This window comes from Euleptes europaea, chromosome 18, assembly GCF_029931775.1.
Source record: "Euleptes europaea isolate rEulEur1 chromosome 18, rEulEur1.hap1, whole genome shotgun sequence".
NCBI classification, from domain to species: domain Eukaryota; kingdom Metazoa; phylum Chordata; class Lepidosauria; order Squamata; family Sphaerodactylidae; genus Euleptes; species Euleptes europaea.
This window is the reverse complement of record NC_079329.1, coordinates 2,192,554-2,213,920: the sequence shown is the minus strand read 5'-3', so window position 1 is coordinate 2,213,920 and position 21,367 is coordinate 2,192,554. Positions and strand designations below refer to the sequence as shown.

Here is a 21,367-nt window from a genome sequence, read left to right as displayed (position 1 = left end):
AGGTGTCTGGGGGTGGGAGAGCCGCATTCTGCACCATCGCTCAACCTGCCCCCACCCCGGTCCCACTGGCTCCACCCCACATCACCATTTCTTCCAACACGTTCTGGCACTCAATAAGACCACAGCGCACGGGTGTCGTTCGAAGCAAGGAAAGGGAGAATCCAGTCTTTTGAAGACAAACGGAGGAGGGCAGGGAGTGCGGCTGCTACCAGCGCCCCAAACGATGCACTTCTCAGAGACCAAAAAGGCCTTGGCTGCCGGGAGCCCCTTCTGCTGGAAGATGGCTGGCAGGTGAAGCAAGGGGGGCGCCAGCAACCACCTGTGCCCACTGACTGAAAAATCAACCACCCATTTTGACAAAAACAACTGAGGCTGCTCCCACCACACAGTGTCAGAATTCCAAAGATGCCCACAGGCTCAAAAGGGTTGGGGACCCCTGAACTGGGCTATATAATTTTCGGAGCTCAGCAGGGCCATCCGCTGCTGTCCACAACCAGACCAGAAGGGCAGGAATCTGGCGCTCAAAACCAAAGCAAGCCTTCCCTTGCGGAGGCTGGGCTCGCTTGCTTGAGCTCTGCTGCTGGATCCGATAAAGCGGGAGCTGAAGTGGGTCACCGAGCGAGCAGGGAAGTCGCTCTTCCAGTCCCGGCTCCCTCTGAAACAAACGCCCCGTCACGTCGGGGCCCCAACAGGCTCATCTGGACTCCACCACAGAAGCAGAAAGGCCAAAAGAGAGCTCGGGGGAAGCAGCCCCCCCCAGCAGGACCATGCTCCCCGGCCCCTGCAGAAGCAGAAAGGCCAAAAGAGAGCTCGGGGAAAGTAGCCCCCCCCCCAGGAGGACCGTGCTCCCTGGCCCCTGTGCGCAGGGGTATCACGGGACTGTGTGCTTGCTCGCAGGGCGGTTTCTGCGGCTTGCTTTTTTTTTTAAGTATGGGTTTGGAAACCATGCCTGCCACATATCCCCTAATGGGCCAATCGGAATAATCCAAAAAGGTAATACTGTTCTTAAATCCTGTGAATTTTAAGAGATTGAGTCCAGCTCTTTTTTGGAACATTTGGAGTTGTCAAACCAAATTACAATTAATTTCCCCATAAAGCTACTTGTGTGTCAGAACTTGTCAAGCACAGAGACATTTAATACTTATTGAAAGCGGCAGTTTTCAGAGGGGGGTTATTTCCCCTGCATTTTTCTACTGAGATGGCAGAGACAGAGGAAAGAAAGGAAAGGGACGGGGGGAGCTAAGAAGGGCCGGCCCAACACACTTCGAGACCGAAGCAGAAAATCTGAACAGGGCACAACCCACCAGAAAGCTCTATTGCAATGAGACTTGCCCAGGAGAGCGTCCCTATGGATTGTGTGCCCCACACCTACCACACCCCCTGTCACCTTTAAAGCCCTCCTATGGCAGGGCTGCTCTCAGAGCAATGGCAAAGAGGTCTGGGAGACAACAAGAAGGACAGGCGCATGAGCAACAACAGTGCAACTGGCAAAGTGCATGCTGGCTCTCATGGAAGCGCAAAGATAGTAAAGCAGCTCTTTCGGCAAGCAAGCGGAGAAATGGCAATAGATGCATAGCTAACTTCCAGAACAGTAGAAGTGCGAGAATGCTGAATTCAAAACATCAAAAGCGCCCTGGCTTATCGTGGTGCGCAGGCTTAGCCAACTGCCCGGAGGAACATCTGCAGGAGTCTCTCCAAAAGGAAAGAAGGAACCCCTCCTCCCAGCTCTCAGAGGTGGGTATCAACCACTCGTCCCAACCTTGCCCAGTCATTCGCCAACTCTTTTCTGCCGGGCCACCCTGGCAAAGAGGCACGGAATAAAATTCCCAGCCCGAGAGATGAGTACTGATTCTGCCAGCCTCCAAGGGTGGCCTAGCAGTCTCATTTTTAGCTCCACAGGGTGAAATCTTAATAATTAACAAAAGACAGCTTGGGAAGATGGAAAGCTTCCTCCTCCCATCTGATCATTGGACACCTGCTATTGTTCCATGACGGACAAGGCTTGGCCTTCCTTCTCTGACACCCCCACTCAACTCTCCCTCCTGCTGCTGCTTGCGGGGAGGCAGAGCGGTCCAGCTAAGATGGGGGAGAATATGGGCTGGAGGAGGGCAAGCCACCCTCTGGGACAGGGGGTCTGGAAGGGACCACCAGGGTTATCTAGTCCAACCCCCTGCACAATGCAGGAAAATCAATTCAATCTACCTGTCTCCCCCTGACCTTCCAGGAAAGACCGGCACAACTCTGGTGCCCATCCCCTGGTTTCCAGCCTCATCCAATCACAAGTATGGTTTTGTGCCAAGCTAGACACGACAGTGGAGACCCAGGTCCCTTTATGGGGCTTTTTCAGTGTTATCAGCATCTGGATCAGGGCCGCCCCATGGGAAATGACCTCCTCCCTCAGAGGTGCCTCGTAGGAGGAAACGGACGGTGTCGATCAGCAGCTGGAACACAGTAAGCAGGAGCTGAATGCAAGGGTGTGTCACCGTCTGCTTCCCCACCTTCTCACTGCAGAGGCCAGAGAAGGACTTCCATCCAGCCAATCAGCAGGAGGACTGCACCTTCTGACAGCCTTCCTGGCCCTAACTGTATCTCAGCTTCTTCCTCCCAGATCAGACTCCACCAGACACCCATGCATGCCCACTGCAGGTGGCAGAGGGAAAAAAGCCGAGCCTTGGGATATTACTCTGGGCCTTCCAACTCATGACTCTTATCTGTGAACTCAGTGAGGAGGATTCTTCACAGAAATATATATTGTGCTGTTTGCCGCCTTTCAGAAGACAGAAACATTTCACATAAAAAGGCAAGCTTGCAATTCAGAAGAACTGGCCGAGGGACCGACAGGCAGGCAGAGAGCAAAGCCCTCCTGCGTTTGAAGTGTGATGCTTGAGGAGGGGTCCCACCCAGACCTCAGCCTGGTAGTCTCTCTCCACACCCTTTCATCTCCCCGCCTCTCCCGTGTTCCGTCGTCCACAATCAAACTCCCTGCCTGCGCTGAACAAAACCCTCCTGTGGCTTCGGCTCGCGGGGTGCGTACCACGGCTGCGCTTCCCAATTCAGACAGCGTTCAGCCGCCTGACAGGAGATGTCACTTGCCCGCCTGTTGTGGCAGATTGGATTGGAGTAGCGGGGCTGAGAAGCGCCGGCTTCCTGCACGTTCCATTAGGCACCAATGACTGCCAGGACGCAAGAGCTAGTTGGAGCTTTGAAGAGCTGCCGCTGGAAATCCCGATGGGTTACTGTGGTAACACGCTGAAGCAAGACAATGGCGGGGGACTCGCGGGCCTGGCTTGGATACGCGGCTCGGGCGGAAAAGTTGCCTTCAAGAGCCTTTTCTGAAAAGAAAGAGGCTGGAAATACTAGAAGGTTCAAACCGAGAAGGGAGGAAGAGACGTCTCCTCCAGCACAGCTTCCAGCTCTTTCCTGCAACTGCAGGCAGGAAATACAAACAAAGGTCTTGCAGTGGAGCTCTGACTCACTCCACTCACAAAACCCCCAGATGCTTAGATCAGAATTAGGCCAAACAGGGTCTGCCTAAGGTAAGGATGGGCCAAACTCCCTCTTTCAGGAAAGGGCAATCGGCCACCCATGAGGCCTCCTCTGAAACATCCTGCTGTTCAGCTGCACGGATCTCCCAGGCCCCTCTCAAGGTGTGATGCGCTTTTGCAGTTAGAACAAACCTTGATTCATGCAGGAGGAACAATTATGGTTCTTCGTATTAATTTATTCTTATCTGTATCTTCTGGCCCTGTTGTTTGTATCCCCTTACTATTGTTACCCCTTATACTGAAAACGTTACTTTAATAAAAGAAAATCTAGAATTATGCAAATTGCAGAAAAATACATTTCCTTTCTTCATCTGCATAATTCAGATTGCACGAACAATGACCCCAATCTAGATAAGGAGGGCTGCAAGCCGAAGCCCTGCTGCCACACACATATCACCTGCTGCATCAGGAACTGGGGAAGGGGGTGGGGAGGATAAATATCAGGCCCACATAAATATCTCTACCCACACCACATTGCTGTCAATGGAATGGGCCTCCAAAGGCAGAAACCCACCAAAGTTCTCATGTAGCCGGTAAATACCCTCTACGTGGCTGAGCTACATTCAGGATGTCGGGCTTTTATACAACGTGGAATTTTTGACGATGTTTGCAAATGGCTCTAGGCAAGGCCAGAGGGGGAAAGGAGGTAAAAGGTGCCTGCAGATGAATCCCCCTTTCCTCAGGGTTGGCAGAAGTCTGTGGACTGCAATTGCTGCTATGCCAATTATCAGAGAAGGGGGCAGTCAGATCATGAGGAGAAGGGCAGCCAGCACAGAAGGAAAATCCATATCTTGACTTCAAGGTTTCCCAACACGGTAAGTGGGGAACAACCTGCTTGCTACTGATCTAAGGCGAGTGTATTCTGTGGTTCAGGGATCGCACCACGAAAAAGTGTGCAACCTGATAATGGGCACAAAATCAGTACCCTGAGAAGCACGACTTCCCTCTTATCTTTTTGTCACAGCGAGTTTTAGCTTTCGTGGCAGCAAAGGCTGATGTGAGAATGTGAGGAACGGCTGGTGTACTTTCATACCACAGCTTGGAGCAGAGGAGAACTTCTAGGAGTGCGAGGAGGACTTGAGTACCCAGTGGCCAGCCAAGGCAGAAATAATCATGCCATGCAAACCTAGAGGCCCCTGTACTTCTTTTGCAGAATTCAGCCCAGAATTTAATTTCACGGGGCAAAATGTGGATTCCTTTCCAGCCCAATGCCTAAAGGGCCTACAGAAGACAAACATGCCACACAGAGACATCAGAGCACAAAGGGCCGCTTGCAGCACCCAGCCTGGGGCCAGGAAACGGGACTAAAACGCTTGGGTGGAAATACCGGCATATTCAGTGTTGATGGCCGCCTGGGATTCTGAGGGAGTTTCACTCTTTGGTGTCGGGACGGCGGCTGCGCGGCCAGCGCTCCGGCGCCCCTTTTTGTCCCCGGGTGTGCCACGCCGTCGGGTGCTCATCTTTCAGCACTGGGATTCTGTAAAAGCCACCGAGGACATTAGGAGACCCGCGGTGCACAGTCATTTTCTTCGGCTGTCCGTCACCTCCTGCCCGCTCCATCGCCGTCATGCTTGCTACTCTGCCAATCATTCGCAACCCTTGCCCTAACAGGGCTGCACTCAGACCACCCCTGCCAGCTTGCCCATGCAACCTATGCCCCCTTTCTTGACACCTTCCCAACTGAAGTGCCCCTTCATGTCTGCCTATAGCTCTTCACTTTCCCCTGCCTCATGTTTTGGACCCCCCTGGACCTTTCCCCTCTCCCGCCCACCCCTTCACTGTCACACATATGGCCCAAAGAACCAGTGTTGAATAGTGGTTGGAGTGCTGGACTAGGATCTGAGGGACCCAGGTTCAAATCTCCACTCAGCCATGAAGCTCCCTGGGTGGCCTTGGGCCAGCCACTCTCTTGCAGCCTAACCTACCTCACAGGGCTGTTGTGAGGCTGGCCAACTAGGAAAAGAGAACCACATACACTACCCTGAGCTCCTCAGAGCATGGGACTAGATAGATAGGTGGGAAAGGCACATACATGCTTGCATAGGCAGCTGGATCTTGTCTATGTCGAGTTGCCAACTCCAGGTTGGGAAATCCCTAGATATCTGGGGTTGGAGCCTGGAGAAGGCAGAATTTGAGGTTGGGAGGAACCATAGTGGGGTATAACTCCATACAGTCCACCCTCCCAAGGCAGCCATTTTCCCCAGGGGAGCCAGCCTTCAGACAAAAGTGATCTGGTTGGGCTGCAGCTGCCTCTTGGGGTGGTAGTGGATAGCTCAATGAAGGTGTCAACCCAGTGTGTGGCTGCTGTAAAAAAGGCAAATTCCATGCTGGCCATAATTAGACAAGGAATAGAGACTAAAACTGCTGCTATCATACTGCCCTTGTATAAATCTATGGTGAGACCACACTTGGAATACTGTGTACAGTTCTGGTCACCACACCTAAAAAAGGATATTACAGAGCTTGAGAAGGTGCAGAAAAGAGCAACCAAAATGATTAGGGGACTAGAGCAACTGTCCTATGGGGAGCGGTTAAGACGCTTAGGGCTGTTTAGCTTGGAAAGAAGGCAGCTGAGGAGAGACATGATAGAGGTCTATAAAATTATGCATGGTTTGAAGGGAGTGGACAGGGAGAGGTTTTTCTCCCTCTCCCATAATACTAGAACACGGGGTCATCTGCTAAAGCTGGAGGGTGAGAGATTCAAAACAGATAAAAGGAAGTATTTTTTCACACAACACATTGTTAAATTGTGGAACTCCCTGCCCCAGGATGTGGTGATGGCTGCCAGCTTGGAGGGCTTTAAGAGGGAAGTGGACATATTCATGGAGGAGAGGGGTATTCATGGCTATTAGTTAGAATGGATACTAGTCATGCTGCATACCTATTCTCCCTAGTATCAGAGGAGCATGCCTATTATTTTGGGTGTGGTGGAACACAGGCAGGATGGTGCTGCTGCACTTGTCTTGTTTGTGGCTTCCTAGAGGCACCTGGTTGGCCACTGCGTGAACAGACTGCTGGACTTGATGGGCCTGGGTCTGATCCAGCAGGGCCTTTCTTATGTTCTGGAATAGGGTTGCAACTCTGGATTGGGAAACTCCAGGAAGTTTTGGGGGTGGAGCCAGAGGAGGGCAGGGTTTGGGGAGAGGAGGGACCTCAGTGGGGGTATAAGTCCATACAGTCCACCCTCCAAGGCAGCCATTTTCCCCAGGGGAACTAACTTCAATCGTCTGGAGATCAGTTATAATTCCAGATTTCCACCTGGAGGATGGCAACCCTACTCCTATGACAGCTGCTTTGCCCCATGACACACCCTCTTGCACCACCACCCCTTACCTGCACTACCAGAGGTGCTCATAGGGTTGCCAACCTCCAGGTGGGGCCTGGAGACCTCCTGGAATTACGACTGGTCTCCCAGACTACAGGAGGAGAAAATGTCTCCATTGGAGGGAGGATTCTGTTTAGGGTTGCCAGCTCTGGCTTGGGAATTGCTGGGAGATTTTGGGGGGTGGAGCCTAAGGAGGGCGGGGTTTGGAGAGAGGAGGGACTTCAATGCTGTAGAGTCCAATGGCCAAAGTGGCCATTTTGTCTAGGGGAACTCATCTCTATCACCTGGAGATCAGTTGTAATAGCGGGAGATTTCCAGCCACCACCTGGAGGTTGGCAACCCTAGCTCTGTTGCATCGTACCCAGCTGAGGGCCTCCCGCAGGCTCCACGCCCTCAAATCTCCAGGAATTTCCAAACGGGAGGTGGCAACCCCCAGTGCCCAGCCTCTCCCCCATCCCTCACCTGAATGCCCGCAATGGGTCTCCCCCTTCCCGTGTTGATGCCTCCGGCTCCCCCCACTTTTCCGGGCCCCCAAATTCGCACCTGTCCCCTCCGACTCAAAAGAACCGAAGTTCCCTTCCAAGGCCCCGCCCACCCATCAACGTTTCTACGGGCAACGGATCAACGGGGACGCCGAGGGGGAAGAGCGCGAGCTCGTCCAACCAACCAATCGCGTGGCGAGGAATGCAGCATGGGCGGAGCTTACCCTCAACGGAGGAGCGTTAGTGGATGGGAGGAGCGCTCGCTTTGAGACTGGCAGGCGAAGAGGGCTCGAGCCTTTGAGGAAGGAGAGGCGAGAGGAAAAGAGGCGGGGAGACGGGGAGGGACTTCCCGCCTCGCGAGTGACGGGTAGAGTGTGTGTGGGGGGGGGCGGGGCGGTTAAGAGCGACAGTTGGTGGGAGGTGAGGGGCGGGACGATGGGCGCGAGGGAGGCTGAGCGCTCGTCAATCACTCCGCCGCCTTCCTGACACACAGAGGAGGGGGTGGAGGAGAGTTTTTGAAAGGCGGAGGCGGGAGCACGCCTGTCACTCATCGATAGGGCGCCACCTCATTGGACAACGTTTGAGCACAGGTGGGGGTTGGAAAGAAAGAAAGAAAGAAAGAAAGAAAGAAAGAAAGAAAGAAAGAAAGAAAGAAAGAAAGAAAGAAAGAAAGAAAGAAAGAAAGAAAGACAGTTTCCCTTCATGTATTAACAATTGTCGTACCCCAGAGTGAAGTGAGCATCTCTTCTCTGGCTGTCTTGGCTGCTACTATATTATAATAATACTTATATATATGTGTGTGTGTGTATATATATTTATTATTTATATATATACATACACACACACACACACACACATATATATATATAATTTATATATATAATTTATTATAATAATGAAAAGGAAACAATGCAGCAATACCTATCGTGTCCTAGCATCACTCCCATCATGCTTTGCACAATGGCTTTAGCAACCCTCCTAGCGTGCTTTGCCAATGGCCGACTGTGGCTGTGCTGAGGCGGATGAGTTCAGCCAGACGAGCCCAGCCTTGTCTGTCCCCACCCATGCTGAGGGAAAGCGGACCTGATAGGGCTTGCCAGCTCCAGGCTGGGATATTTCTGGAAAGTCAGGTGGATTTCCTGGGGAGGGAAGTGATGCCACAGAGTCCACCCTCCAAAGCAGCCATTTTCTCCAGGGGGGCTGAGCTCTGTAGTCTGGAGATCCATTGCAATTCCGGGAGATCTCCAGGCCCAACCTGGAGGTTAGCAGCCCTGGCAACTCTCAGCAGCACGATGGTTGCTAGCATGCATTTGTTATGGGAACGGCCTGCTTCCAGCTGCAACCGGACAGAAAATAGCCACTTTGGAAGGTGGACTCTATGGCATTAAACAAATATTGTACAATACATATTACAAAATCAAGATATATTTGTATGGCACAGCCATCCAAAGTTACAGTACTGTAGAATAACAACCCAAGAACAGCACAGCAGTCCAACACTTCCAGATCCCCTAAGCACAAAAGCACTGAAATAAATCCTAAACTGCTCCAAGGATATGTCCAAACTACTTCGCTGTGAAATGTCAGATCCTTCTATTGGAGTTTCTACAGACATATTTCTGTTGTTGTGCTCCCCCATTCTCATAGAGTGCGATAAAAGAATGAGGGAAGGAGGTTGGTTTGATTACAGCTTGCTTTATTGGCCAAGAGGTCATAACTGGGTGAGCCAGGATCCAGGCAAACAGCTCCGCAATCCTGTCATACCGAGGCAGGGCAACAGCAAAAGATTATATAGACTTTTGACATTCCAGTACAACAATGATACATTTTCTTAACATCCGATTTCAGCTTGTCAATGCAACGTCATTAGTTTCTTCAGCACGTGTGTGAGCCTTGCTACATTAATGAATGGAGCTTGTCTCCTTGAGAAAGTTCACAGCGTTCTCTTCGCGGAGCGAAGCGAAAGTTAACAAAGGGGAGGGGGGAAACGTTATCAAACATTGGAATGTGTTTGCATACATGCTAACTTGTTACTGCCTTGAAATGTATGCAAGAGAAAGGAAAGGGGGGCCACTGGGAAGCAGCTTCTGCGGTTTTGCTTGTAAGCAGCTTATGTGTGTAGCTTGCGTGTATGTCTGAATGTGATGCGGGTATGATTACTCAGGTACAACACTGTCAACTAGCCTAAAAGAAAGAAAAACAACCCTAGCTAGATTTGTTTTAGGTTTTTGCTGGGCAGGGGGGGGAGGAATTGAGTGGCAGCCTTGGAGATATAGGACAGATAGTGCTGGAAATAGTGTTGCCAACCTCCAGGTGGGGCCTGGTGATCTCCAGACTTCAGAGATCAGTTCCCCTGGAGGAAATGGTTGCTTTGGAGGATGGACTCTGTGGCATTACACCCTGCTGAGGTCCCTCTCCAAATCCTGTTCTCTCCAGGTTCCATCCCCAAATCTCCAGGAATTTCCCAACCCAGAGTTGGCAGCCCTAGGTAAATCTGGTATTATTGTCGAAGGCTTTCACGGTCAGAGTTCATTGGTTCTTGTAGGTTATCCGGGCTGTGTAACCGTGGTCTTGGAATTTTCTTTCCTGACGTTTCGCCAGCAACTGTGGCAGGCATCTTCAGAGTAGTAACACTGAAGGACAGTGTCTCTCAGTGTCAAGGGTGTAGGAAGAGTAATATATAGTCAGAAAGGGGTTGGGTTTGAGCTGAGTAAACCTCAGCTCAAACCCAACCCCTTTCTGACTATATATTACTCTTCCTACACCCTTGACACTGAGAGACACTGTCCTTCAGTGTTACTACTCTGAAGATGCCTGCCACAGTTGCTGGCGAAACGTCAGGAAAGAAAATTCCAAGACCACGGTTACACAGCCCGGATAACCTACAAGAACCAAATCTGGTATTGCTTGTATGCTTGTTTCTGCACCCCCATAATATCTGTTCAAACTGCACATTTAGGCCAGTTATTACAAGAAAAATGTACGTTTTCAAAGGAAATTGCTTGTAGAAGGGAGAGCCAGCCATAAAGAACCAGAGTCTCAAAGCCTTCCCCATTTCCTGGCATCACAATCCAGCTCATTTTCTACCCCTGGTCCCGTCTTGTGGCTGGTGATCCATTCAAGATATATATTCCCTCTCCCTCCCCCAGAGGTAACATGTCCACCACCCCCCACCCCCCCGCACTTTTAATTGCCACTTCTTCACAGTGACGAGGCGGTGATTTCCTCCCCTTTGCCGTGGTCCCCTTTGTCGCCAGCTCCCGTCGATCAAAGCCATGCCACCGCCTGAGCAGCCCATGGTGGCAACCAGAAGATAGCGACTTAATAACAGGGCTCACTGGGAGCCTGCTGATAATCCCGACCCGCTGACGGCTCCTGGGCCGATAAGACCCGGCAAAACAGCCAGCTAATCTACCTTCCTGGCAGCGGACTGAAGATGCTCTGCTACCTGCGAGCCGCGGGTGTCGCTATTAATGAGATGCCAACTGGATTCTTCTCTCAGGCATAGGGAGATAGAGAAGGGGAGCAAAGAGGGTCTCGCATGCGCCGGCAAGGATGCGTCCCCCTCACCTTTAAGCATCTGTACATAGCCCATTTTCCCCAGCCCCTGGTGCAGCTACAACACCTCTTGCCCTTGAAGAGACACAGGCATATGAGGTTTATATTGCAAGAGGCTGCCTTAAAACGGCAAGATCAAAACAATAAATTGCAGTTCCCTTTTCTTGAGCTTGTGGTTTCGGTCAGGATTTGAAGGGCTTTTTGCTTGACCGTTCTGAAGAGCTCTACTGCGGCTGGAAGTCCTCCTTCCTTCCACTCCCACTATATCATAAAAATGTGATGCTTTCTTTCATATCTATATAAAGGTAAAGGTCCCCTGCGCAAGCACCGGGTCATTCCTGACCCATGGGGTGACATCACATCCCAACGTTTACTAGGCAGACTTTGTTTACGGGGTGGTTTGCCAGTGCCTTTCCCAGTCATCTTCCCTTTACCACCAGCAAGCTGGGTACTCATTTTACCGACCTCAGAAGGATGGAAGGCTGAGTCAACCTTGAGCCGACTACCTGAAACCAACTTCCCTCGGGATCGAACTCAGGTTGTGAGTAGAGCTTGGATTGCAGTACTGCAGCTTACCATGGGGTTCCTTCATATCTACATACCAGTCCCTTTATCCATGTTCCACACGAGTTCTAAACAGCTGGAAGTTGGAATTATCTGGGTGTGTTAAGCGTCGTCAAGTTGCTTCCAACTCATGGCGACCCAATGACTCAATGTCCTCCAAAATGTCCCCTCCTTAACCATCCCACCATCCAGTATCAGAGTTCCAAAGGTGCCCGCAGGCTCAAAAAGGTCAGGGACGCCTGGACTACAGGATTGGGCCAGCGTTGCCGTATCCCTGGAGAAGGAAGAGTACACCACAGGGTCATGCTCGGGAAAATTCTCCCCACCTGCAGCACCTGGGAAGCAGTGAAGCACAAATCACTCAAGACAAAGCAGATTTCCATTCTAATGTGGATATTCTCTTTATTGAAAAAAATAATCTGAACAATCCTAATTTCAGCATAATTTCACCAGGGCCTGGGGAAGGAAGGAACAAGGAACCCCTGCCAAGAAAGCCGTCTCAATACTACCGTTCCTCTAGGGGCAATGTTGCTACTACCAGAACAAGATCATTATTATTCCCTCTGACCCCCTGGGGACAGCAGTCTGCCCCCCCCCCCCACACACACACCCTATTCACCCCCCCAAACCCTTTTTGTTATAAATCACAGCCAGAATACCCTTGGTTATGCCTCTGGCGAAGACATTATCACGTGAAAGGGGGGGAGGAAAGGGCCTGGGGGTTAGGAAGGATGGAGGGGAGAGATTAAAAACACATCAGAACAACATCTGGAAAGGAAGGGGGAAAATAAAAGCAAGTCCCAGGCTGTTTGAGCCCTGTGTCAGCTTAGCAGAGGAGGAAGGGGGGTGTCAGTAGGCCATCTCTTAAGGAGTAGCAGCGGCAGCAACATTTTGAAGCCTTGCCCATAAGGCTGACAACTCCCAGCTGGGACATTCCTGGAGATTTGGGGGCGAAGCCTGGGGTTTGTGGAGGGGAGGGACTTCAGCAGGGCATAATGCCATAGACTCCACCCTCCAAAGCAGCCTTTTTTTCTAGGGGAACTCATCTGGAGATCAGTTGTAAGTCTGGGAAGTCTCCAGGCTCCACCTGGAGGTTGGCAACCCTATGCAGAGTACCTCCCTCTCTCAAATCTTGCGAGGTGACCCACCATAGCGGAGCTCCTTAGAATCACTCTTCGGGTCCCTCCTTCTAACCTTTTCCCGAAAACGGTGGGCACGTTCCCACAAGACGCCAGCACCAAAACGTGTGTGTCTCTCTTTCTCATTGAAAAGGCGGGTCAGCTGCCATCTCCCAACCCAGCGGCTCGTCAGTCCAGCTGCTGTGGAGCGAGCCGTGTGGGCTGGATAAATTAAGGGATGTTTAGCTGAAGCCATTACGGCTTTTGCGCAAGGGGCATCATTAGGCAAACGGCACGGCTATGCCTTTCTAAGCATCCCGCGCTTTCCTGCCAAAACAGCCCGGTACCCGGCCCTGAGGACTGTTTGGCCCGCCCGTCTGAGCAGCCTGCGAAAGAGAGAGTGATGGGGATTGAACTGTGTCTTTGTGGAACGTCGTTTTATTCGGCGAGAATTGTTCTGTGGAGGGCACGGTGTGAGCAGAGGTTGTGCCAGCCCTTCGGCAGAATGCCCCAGAGTCTCACAAACACACGTCAGGGCAGGCTTCTTCTGCGCAGCCTGTCTTTCAAGCAACTAACTCAACCAGGGCAAAAACACTGGCAGTTTCGAGGATGGCTCCATTTAGGTTGCAGGCTTACTGGAAGCTGCCTCCTAGGAAGTCAGACCAGCGGTCTGTTTTGATCATCCTTTCCTCTTCTAGCTGGGCAGCAGGGTTTCAGGCAGAAAAAAATGCCTTTCCCGATATTTGCATCCTGAAACTCCTGGATACTTGCACTTAGACCAGGGGTCCCCAACATGGCACCCATGGGCACTCCTACAGCTGGCAATCCTATCCTGAGCACATGGTAGGGTTGCCAACCGCCAGGTTATAGCTGGAGATCTCCTGCTATTATAACTAGGGTTGCCAGGTCCCTCTTCAACACTGGCGGGAGGTTTTTGGGGTGGAACCTGAGGAGGGCGGGGTTTGGGGAGGGGAGGGACTTCCATGTCCAAGTGCCAAAGCGGCCATTTTCTCCAGGTGAACTGATCTCTATCGGCTGGAGATCAGTCGTAATAGCAAGAGATCTTCTGCTGTGACCTGGAGGTTGGCAACCCTAATTACAACTGATCAGTTCCCCTGGAGAAAATGGCCGCTTTGGCAATTGGACTCTATGGCGTTGAAGTCCCTCCCCTCTCCAAACCCCGCCCTTCTCAGGCTCCGCCCCAAAAACTTCCCGCCGATGGTGAAGAGGGACCTGGCAACCCTAGCACATGGTCTCCACACCTTGAGCCCACTGGCAATAGGTGGGGTAGGGCTGTGGGTAGCCCCTGCCCCTTGCCAGATTTGTACCCTCCAAGAAGTGCCTCTTGAATGGGTCTCTGGGGGCTATAGGCTTGCAAGAGAGATCTCCCCCCCCCCACCGGAATGCACCACTGTGACATCACTCCAGCTGGAGGAGCCGTTTACCGGCTGCTTTGACTGCCAAAGTCGGATAACTCATTGGCCTCTTCTTCCATTGTTCTAGTAGGTTACCTCTGGGCACCTGGGGATGGGGTGGAAAATAGCTTCCGGGTTAGAGATCGTGATTTCCAATCAGTTTTAAGCTGAAAAACTTTTGAAAAATATAACCTTTGGAGATACGGGTGTGTTGCTAGTCCACTTTGTGTCTTCGTGGGCCCCTTAACACAGGCTAAGCCTGGTAAGCTCTGGGCTGGGAAATTCCTGTAGATTTGGAGGTGGAGTCTGAAAAAAAAATCAGGGTTTGGGGAGGGTATCACGTCTGACAGTCCATCCTCCAAAGCAACTGCTTTCTCTAGGAGAACTGATCTCTGTGGTCTAGAGATCAGCTGTAATTCCAGATCTTTGCTGGCAATCCAAGGTAAGCCGTAGCTAACCAGCCACGACCACTGAGACAGGGCAGGAAAGACCTGAGCTGGTTGGGGGAAAGTGGCATCTTTAATCAGCAATGCCTTTCTTTTTCCAAATCAGGGTCATTCATATGTTTGTCTGGGGTCCCATAAATACCTTCAGGACTACTCCCACTGTCAATGATCCTTCCAGACACTGAGTAGGGTTGCCAACATCCAGGTGGCGCCTGGAGTTCTCCCAGAATTACAACTGATCTCCAGACTACAGACCGGTTCCCCTGGAGAACATGGCAGCTTTGGTGGGCAAGCTCTTTAGAGATTCTTGGGAAAATCTCTCCCCAAATCCCTTCTCCATAGGCACTGCTCCCAAAACGCCAGAAATTTCCCAGGCCAGAGGGTTGCCAACCTCCAGGTACTAGCTGGAGATCTTCTATTATAACTGATCTCCAGCTGAAAGAGATCAGTTCACCTGGAGAAAATGGCCACTTTGGCAATTGGACTCTATGGCATTGAAGTCTGTCCCCTTCCCAAACGCCACCCTCCTTAGGCTTCGCCCCAAAAATCTCTGGGTATTTCCCAACCTAGAGCTGGCAGCCCTAGCTGGCAACCCTAACTGAAGGCCATTCTCTTTCTCTCCCTCTCTCTCTCTCCCTCTCCACCCACCTCAGGCTATGGCTGCCCACGTGCCCATGGCCCCTGGCTTTCCTCAGATGCTCAAGGAGGGCATGAAATGTTTCACCGGCTTACAGGAGACCCTCTTCAGCAACCTGACAGCCTGCAAAGCTTTGGTGCGCTCCCTGCGCACCTGTTACGGCCCCATGGGCCGTAACAAACTGGTGGTCAACCATCTCGGCAAGAGCTTCCACACCTCCCACGCTGCCACCATTTTGCGCGAGCTGGAACTGGAAAATCCTGTGGCCTGTCTGCTGCGCACCGCTGCCGAAACCCAAGAGGAAGAGACGGGCGATGGCACGAATTACGTCGTCCTCCTGGCAGGGGCCTTGCTGGAGAACGCAGAGAAGCTCCTGCGGTCCGGCCTGCCGGTGGTCCACATCCGTGCCGGCTATGAGATGGCCTGCAAGGAAGCCCTGCGCCTGCTGCCCGGCCTCATCTGCCACGTCCTGAAGAAACCACACGACGTGGACGAGGTGAGGTGGGTCCTGCAGACCATTGTGGGCAGCAAGATCTTTGGCCACCAGAAGTTCTTGTCCAGGCTGGTGGCCAAGGCCTGCGTCTTGGTGCTGCCCCATGCCGGCACCCCCTTCAACCCGGAATTCATCCGTATCTGCAAAGTCCCAGGAGGGGATGTGGCCAATTCCCGCGTCGTGGAGGGTGTGGTCACCTGCACAGAGGCTGAAGGGATCATCAAGCGGGTCGAGAGGGCTCGCGTCGCGGTCTACTCGTGCCCCTTTGGCCCAGCTGGATTGGAAGCCAAGAGCACCGCCATTTTCCAGAGCGCAGAACAGCTGAAGGACTTCGGTGGCGACGAAGAGAAACTGATGGAGCATCGTGTTCAGACCATCGCTATGGCCAGCGTCAACACGATCGTCGTTGGAGGGAAGGTAGAAGATATGGCGCTCTTCTATGCCAACAAGTACAGGATCATGGTGGTGCGGCTGAGTTCCCGCATGGAGTTGCAGAGCCTATGCCGGGCGGTGGGAGCCACTCTCCTGCTCAGTTTGGTCCCCCCGCTTCCTGAAGCAATCGGGCACTGCCGCCGCGTCTACATGAGCGAGATCGGCAGCACCAGCGTGGTCATATTCAGTCAAGACGGGGCTGCTTGCCCTGTGGTCACGGTGGTGCTCCGAGGAGCCACCCAGGAGATGCTGGATTGCTTGGAAGAAGCCGTCCATGACGGAGTCAGCGTCTACAAAGTCTTGGGCAGCGACCCGCGGCTCCTGCCCGGCTCTGGAGCCACTGAGATGGCCCTATCGGTGCGGCTCAGCACTCTCGGGATGTACTATCCCGGATCCGAGCAATATGGCATCTTGGAATTCTCCCAAGCCTTGAAAACGCTTCCGGCCATCCTGGCTGAAAACGCTGGGCTGCCAGTCAACGAGGTGATGGCCAAGATGGAGGTTCAGCACCAGCTGGGCACGCAAAACACCGGCATCAAATTGGTCGCTGAGGAAGCCGAGACTATCAGCGCCATCAAGGAAGGCCTGCTGGATCCCTTATTGGTCAAACACAGGGCCATCACCCTCGCCACCCAGGTGACGGTCATGCTGCTGGGTGTCAGCGAGATCATGGTGGCCAAGAAGAGTGGGGGGCCCAAGCCCAGAGGGGAGAACCCCAACTGGGACAAAGAGTCGGATATACTGGAATGAAGGGGGGAAGACCACCCTCTCAATAAAGTACAGTCACTGTTGTTGACTTGGTCTCTAAGGTCTCTGATTTGCACTAAAAGGGCTCAGCCATCTTGGTTAAGCGCTTGCTGACCGGATGGGTAGGCAGGTGGGTAACAGGGATTCTGCACAGAACCTGAGACGTGAGCCATTTAAAAAATGAATTCTACGAGCGGTGCATGATTTGCCAATTAATCAGAAGAAGAAGAAGAGTTAGTTTTTGTATGCAGACTTTCTCTACCACTTAAGGGAGACTCAAACTGGCTTATAATCGCCTTCTCTTCCCCACAACAGACACCCTGTGAGGTAGGTGGGGCTGAGAGAGCTCTAAGACAGCTGTGACTAGCCCGAGATCACCCAGCTTTTTCACTTTTTCCTGTGCTGACGGGAAGGTCTAAGAGTCATTCCGGGGCCCGACTTCCTGGTTCTGCATGGGTCACTTGCAGCCCTGCAACATGTGGAGGGGGGGATGGAGCAAGAGGCAGGCCGAAGGAAGGAAGGAAGGAAGGAAGGAAAGGAGCATCACGGTGTGGTGGTAGAGAATCATGTTGATGGTGATGATGTCACTTCCATTGCATCTGGCCCTTCCTCCGACTAGCTCAGGAGGTCATATGCAGGAGCTGCTCCCATTTTGTCCACGAAACATCCCTGTGAGGTAGGCTAGGTGGCTTGTGGCCCAGAGTTATCCATTTCGCTTCAGAGCTTTGAGCCTGCAGTTTTCCACAATCCGTGTTCAACCCTCTACCCATTATTTATTTATTTGTTTATTTTGTTTATACCCCGTTTTTCTCCCCAAAGTGGCTTATATCATTCTCCTCTCCTCCATGTTATCCTTACATGCCAGCATGATGTAGTGGTTAAGAGGGGTGATTTGGATTGGTGGACTCTAATCTGGAGAACTGGGTTTGAGTCCCCACTCCTCCACGAGTGGCGGACTCTAATCTGGTGAACCGAGTTTGGTTTCCCCACTCCTCCACACGAAGCCAGCTGGGTGACCATGGGCTAGTCAAAGCTCTCTTAGAGCTTTCTCAGCCCCACCTACCTCACAGGGTGTCTGTTGTGGGGAGGTGAAGGGAAGGTGATCGTAAGTTGGTTTGATTCTTAAGTGGTAGAGAAAGCTGGCACATGAAAACCAACTCTTCTTCTTCTCCTTCTTCTTACAACAACCCCGTATGGTAGGTCAGGCTGTGAGTGTGTGACTGGCCCAAGGTCACCCAGCAAGCTTCCATGGCGGAGTAGGGATTCAAACCAGGGTCTCCCGGATCCTAGTCTGACACTCTAACCACTACACCACACTGGCTCTCCATTATGCCCCAGTACCGCGCCAGGGTCTTTCCTGTCAACTCACACAAACAAAACACTTGGTGGTGGTGGGGAATTATGCTAGAGCCAACCAACAACAGTTTTGTGTCTCTTGAAATACCTTCCTTCCGCCCCCCCATCCCTTTCACTTGCTCCACACCCACCCCACCTCTTTCCTTATCCTTTCCCAACTTTTCTCATTGTTGGGGGGTTGATGTGTAACCGGAGGGGGGGGTTGGACTCTCCCCGCCCGAGCCTGCCAGGCACTCCATGGCAGGCTGCACCTGCAGCCGTTTCGCACCGCCATCCAAGAGCAGCAATTAGCAGGCGCGTTTCCCCCATCCAGCCCTAATTAACTAAATGGACCGCAAATAAGGCCCGAGTCCCAGTAATCAATTACATTAACCCGCGTCGATTTTCAGCTTCCGCACAGCATTCGGAAAAGAACACATGAAGCTGCCTTCTTCTGAATCAGGCCCTTGGTCCATCAAAGTCAGTACTGCCTACTCAGACCAGCAGCAGCAGCTCTCCAGGGTCTCAGGCAGAGGTCTTTCCCATCACCTACCTACCCAGTCCCTTTAACTGAAGATGCCAGGGATTGAACCTGGGACCTTCTGCATGCCAAGCAGATGCTTTGCCACTGAGCCACAGAAGAAGGGTGCGCAAGGGTGACCCGACGGAGGGGCGAGGACTGTTCCATTTCAGGCTTTTTCTGTTGGGTTGCCAACCTCCAGGTGGTGGCTGGAGATCTCCCGTTATTACCACTTATCTCCAGGTGATAGAGATCAGTTCCCCTGGAAAAAATGGCTGCTTTGGAAGGTGGACCCTATGGCATTGAAGTCCCTCCCCAAGCCCCGCCCTCTTCAGGCTCCACCCCCGAAAAAAGGTAAAGGTAGTCCCCTGTGCAAGCACTGGGTCATTCCCAACATGGGGTGGCATCACATCCCAACGTTTACTAGGCAGACTATCTTTACAGAGTGGTTTGCCAGTGCCTTCCCCAGTCATCTACATGTTACCCCCAGCAAGCTGGGTACCCCTGAAACCTCCAGGTAATTCCCAACTCAGAGCTGGCAACCCTATTTGTCTGAGATCCTGAGACAGAAGAAGAGTTGGTTTTTATATGCTGACTTTCTCTACCACTTAAGGGAGACTCAAACCAGCTTACAATCACCTTCCCTTCCCCTCCCCACAACAGACACCCTGTGAGGTAGGTGAGTCTGAGAGCTGTGACTAGCCCAAGGACACCCAGCTGGCTTCATGTGGAGGAGTTGGGAAACAAATCCAGTTCACCAAATGAGCCTCCGCAGCTCATGTGGAGGAGTGGGGAATCAAACCTGGTTCTCCAGATCAGATTCCACTGCTCCAAACCACCGCTCCGAGGGTTGCATGCCCATGGCAAACCTCTGTAGACAGGTCCAGACAGGGACAGCTGAGCTGTGACCTGCACCATCCAGCGAGGAAATCCCTGTTGAAATGACGGAGCTGCACACGGTTGTGCGGGAGAGTTATCCCTCGAATGCTGGCCCATGCTAATATGCGAGGTTGCATGGGGGAGTGGGGGGGACGATCTGTCTGGGGCCAGGCCAGGACTCACCATTTATGTTACTGCAGGGGGAGAAGTCACACTCCGCACAAAGCTAGGATGCCTGTCAGCCAACAGGTGTGGCACCCCTTCCCCCTTCCAAGGAACCCCTGGATGTTGTGTTCATCACTGGGGGAGAACTACCACCCTCCCTCCCTCCCTGCCTGCCTGCCTGCCTCTCCCTCCCTGCAGCACGCTGCTTCTGCCTCAAGGGCTCGATTGGGTGATGCTCTCGAAGACGCGCGCTTTTGAGTGGAGGCCCAGCTGTTTTGCGGCCTCCGCTTCCAGCACCAAACGAGCGGCGAGGGACCTCTCTAGGAGTGCCTTTCCAAGAAGCGCAGAACACCAGCTGAGCAGCGCAGCAGGGCGGGCCTTTGCCAGCTTTCAAGTCGTTTATTTTAATGCTATTTAATCAAACGCAGCACTGCCAGCCCTCTTGCAATGGTTTAGTTGTCTAGTTAAAAACACATACAGGTGAACGAACCTGGGAATGTCACGGGGGCTTCAAGGCAGAGCTGACAAGGGCTTGAATCCGGGATCTTGGGGAGGGTCCATGGTGGCTCAGTGGCAGAGCATCTGCTTGGCATGCAGAAGCGCCCAGGTTCAATCCCTGGCAGCATCTCTAGTTAAAAGGACCAGGCAAGTAGGTGATGGGAAAGACCTCTCTGCCTGAGACCCTGGAGAGCCTCTGCTAATCTGAGTAGACAATACTCACCTTGATGGACCAGGTTGAGTATAAGGCAGCTTCATGTGTCCACACGGCCAGTGGGAGAGCCAACATGGTGTTGTGGCTGGAGCACAACCCAGGGGACATGAGTTCAAGTCCCCGCTGAACCATAAAGGTCACTGGGTGGTGGAAGGAGGAGGAGGAGGAGGAGAAAAAGGATTGGTTTTTATATGCTGACTTTCTCTACCAGGGCAGAATCAAACCGGCTTACAATCACCTTCCCTTTCCCACAACAGACACCCTGTGAGGTAGGTGGGGCTGAGACAGCTCTAAGAGAGCTGTGACTTGCCCAAGATCACCCAGCCGGCTTCGTGTATAGGAGTGGGGAAACAAATCCAGTTCACCCGATTAGCCTCCGCCGCTCATGTGGAGGAATGGGGAATCAAACCCGGTTCTCCAGATCAGACTCCACTGCTCCAAGGAGAGAGGAAGGAGCTCAGCAGGGGTGCGATGCCACAGATCCCACCCTCCAAAGCATCCATTTTCTCCAGGGGAACTGATCTCTGTTGTCTGGAGGCAAACTGTAATTCTGGCAGAACTCCAGGCCCCACCTGGAGGTTGGCAACCCACAGTACTCCCCAAGCCTTGCTAGCCAGGGCAAGAATCAGAGTGGTTGTAAGCACAGTGGCACCCCCTGCTGGCAGCAGGGAGAGCCTTTGCAGCTGGTTATCTTTTAATTTCCGAGAGATGATTTGGGGAATCGACTGGCTGGCATCACTACCAAGGCACACAAAAAAGGGCAGCAGGGTTTCGAGAACGACTGCTGGAAGAGACGACGTGGAACAGGAGCAGGCCCTGACAAAAAAAACAGGGACCAAAAGGGCCACCAGTCCTGGGGTCCAGGGACAAACCAGATATGCTGATTTTCAAAGACTTGGGCCTAGGTTACAGTGCCTTTGTGAGTCTAATTCAGTCTTCTCTACTTAAGGATAGATGCTCACATTCTAGCTGTATCTGAAGAAGTGAGCTGTGG

At 52.4% G+C, this 21,367-nt stretch overlaps 1 protein-coding gene across 1 annotated transcript; it reads left to right on the top strand.

The window, feature by feature from the left end:
* Positions 1–15,109: 15,109 nt before the first annotated feature.
* Positions 15,110–16,765, top strand: LOC130489831 (T-complex protein 1 subunit theta-like). Its single transcript, XM_056863626.1, has one exon. It carries the CDS (start codon positions 15,110–15,112, stop codon positions 16,763–16,765), a length of 1,656 nt encoding a protein of 551 aa, XP_056719604.1.
* The last annotated feature ends 4,602 nt before the right edge of the window (positions 16,766–21,367 follow it).

What these genes read in the sequence shown, in the direction of transcription:
- LOC130489831 (XM_056863626.1), top strand. Translation starts at nt 15,110, where the DNA reads ATGGCTGCCCACGTGCCCATGGCCCCTGGCTTTCCTCAGATGCTCAAG.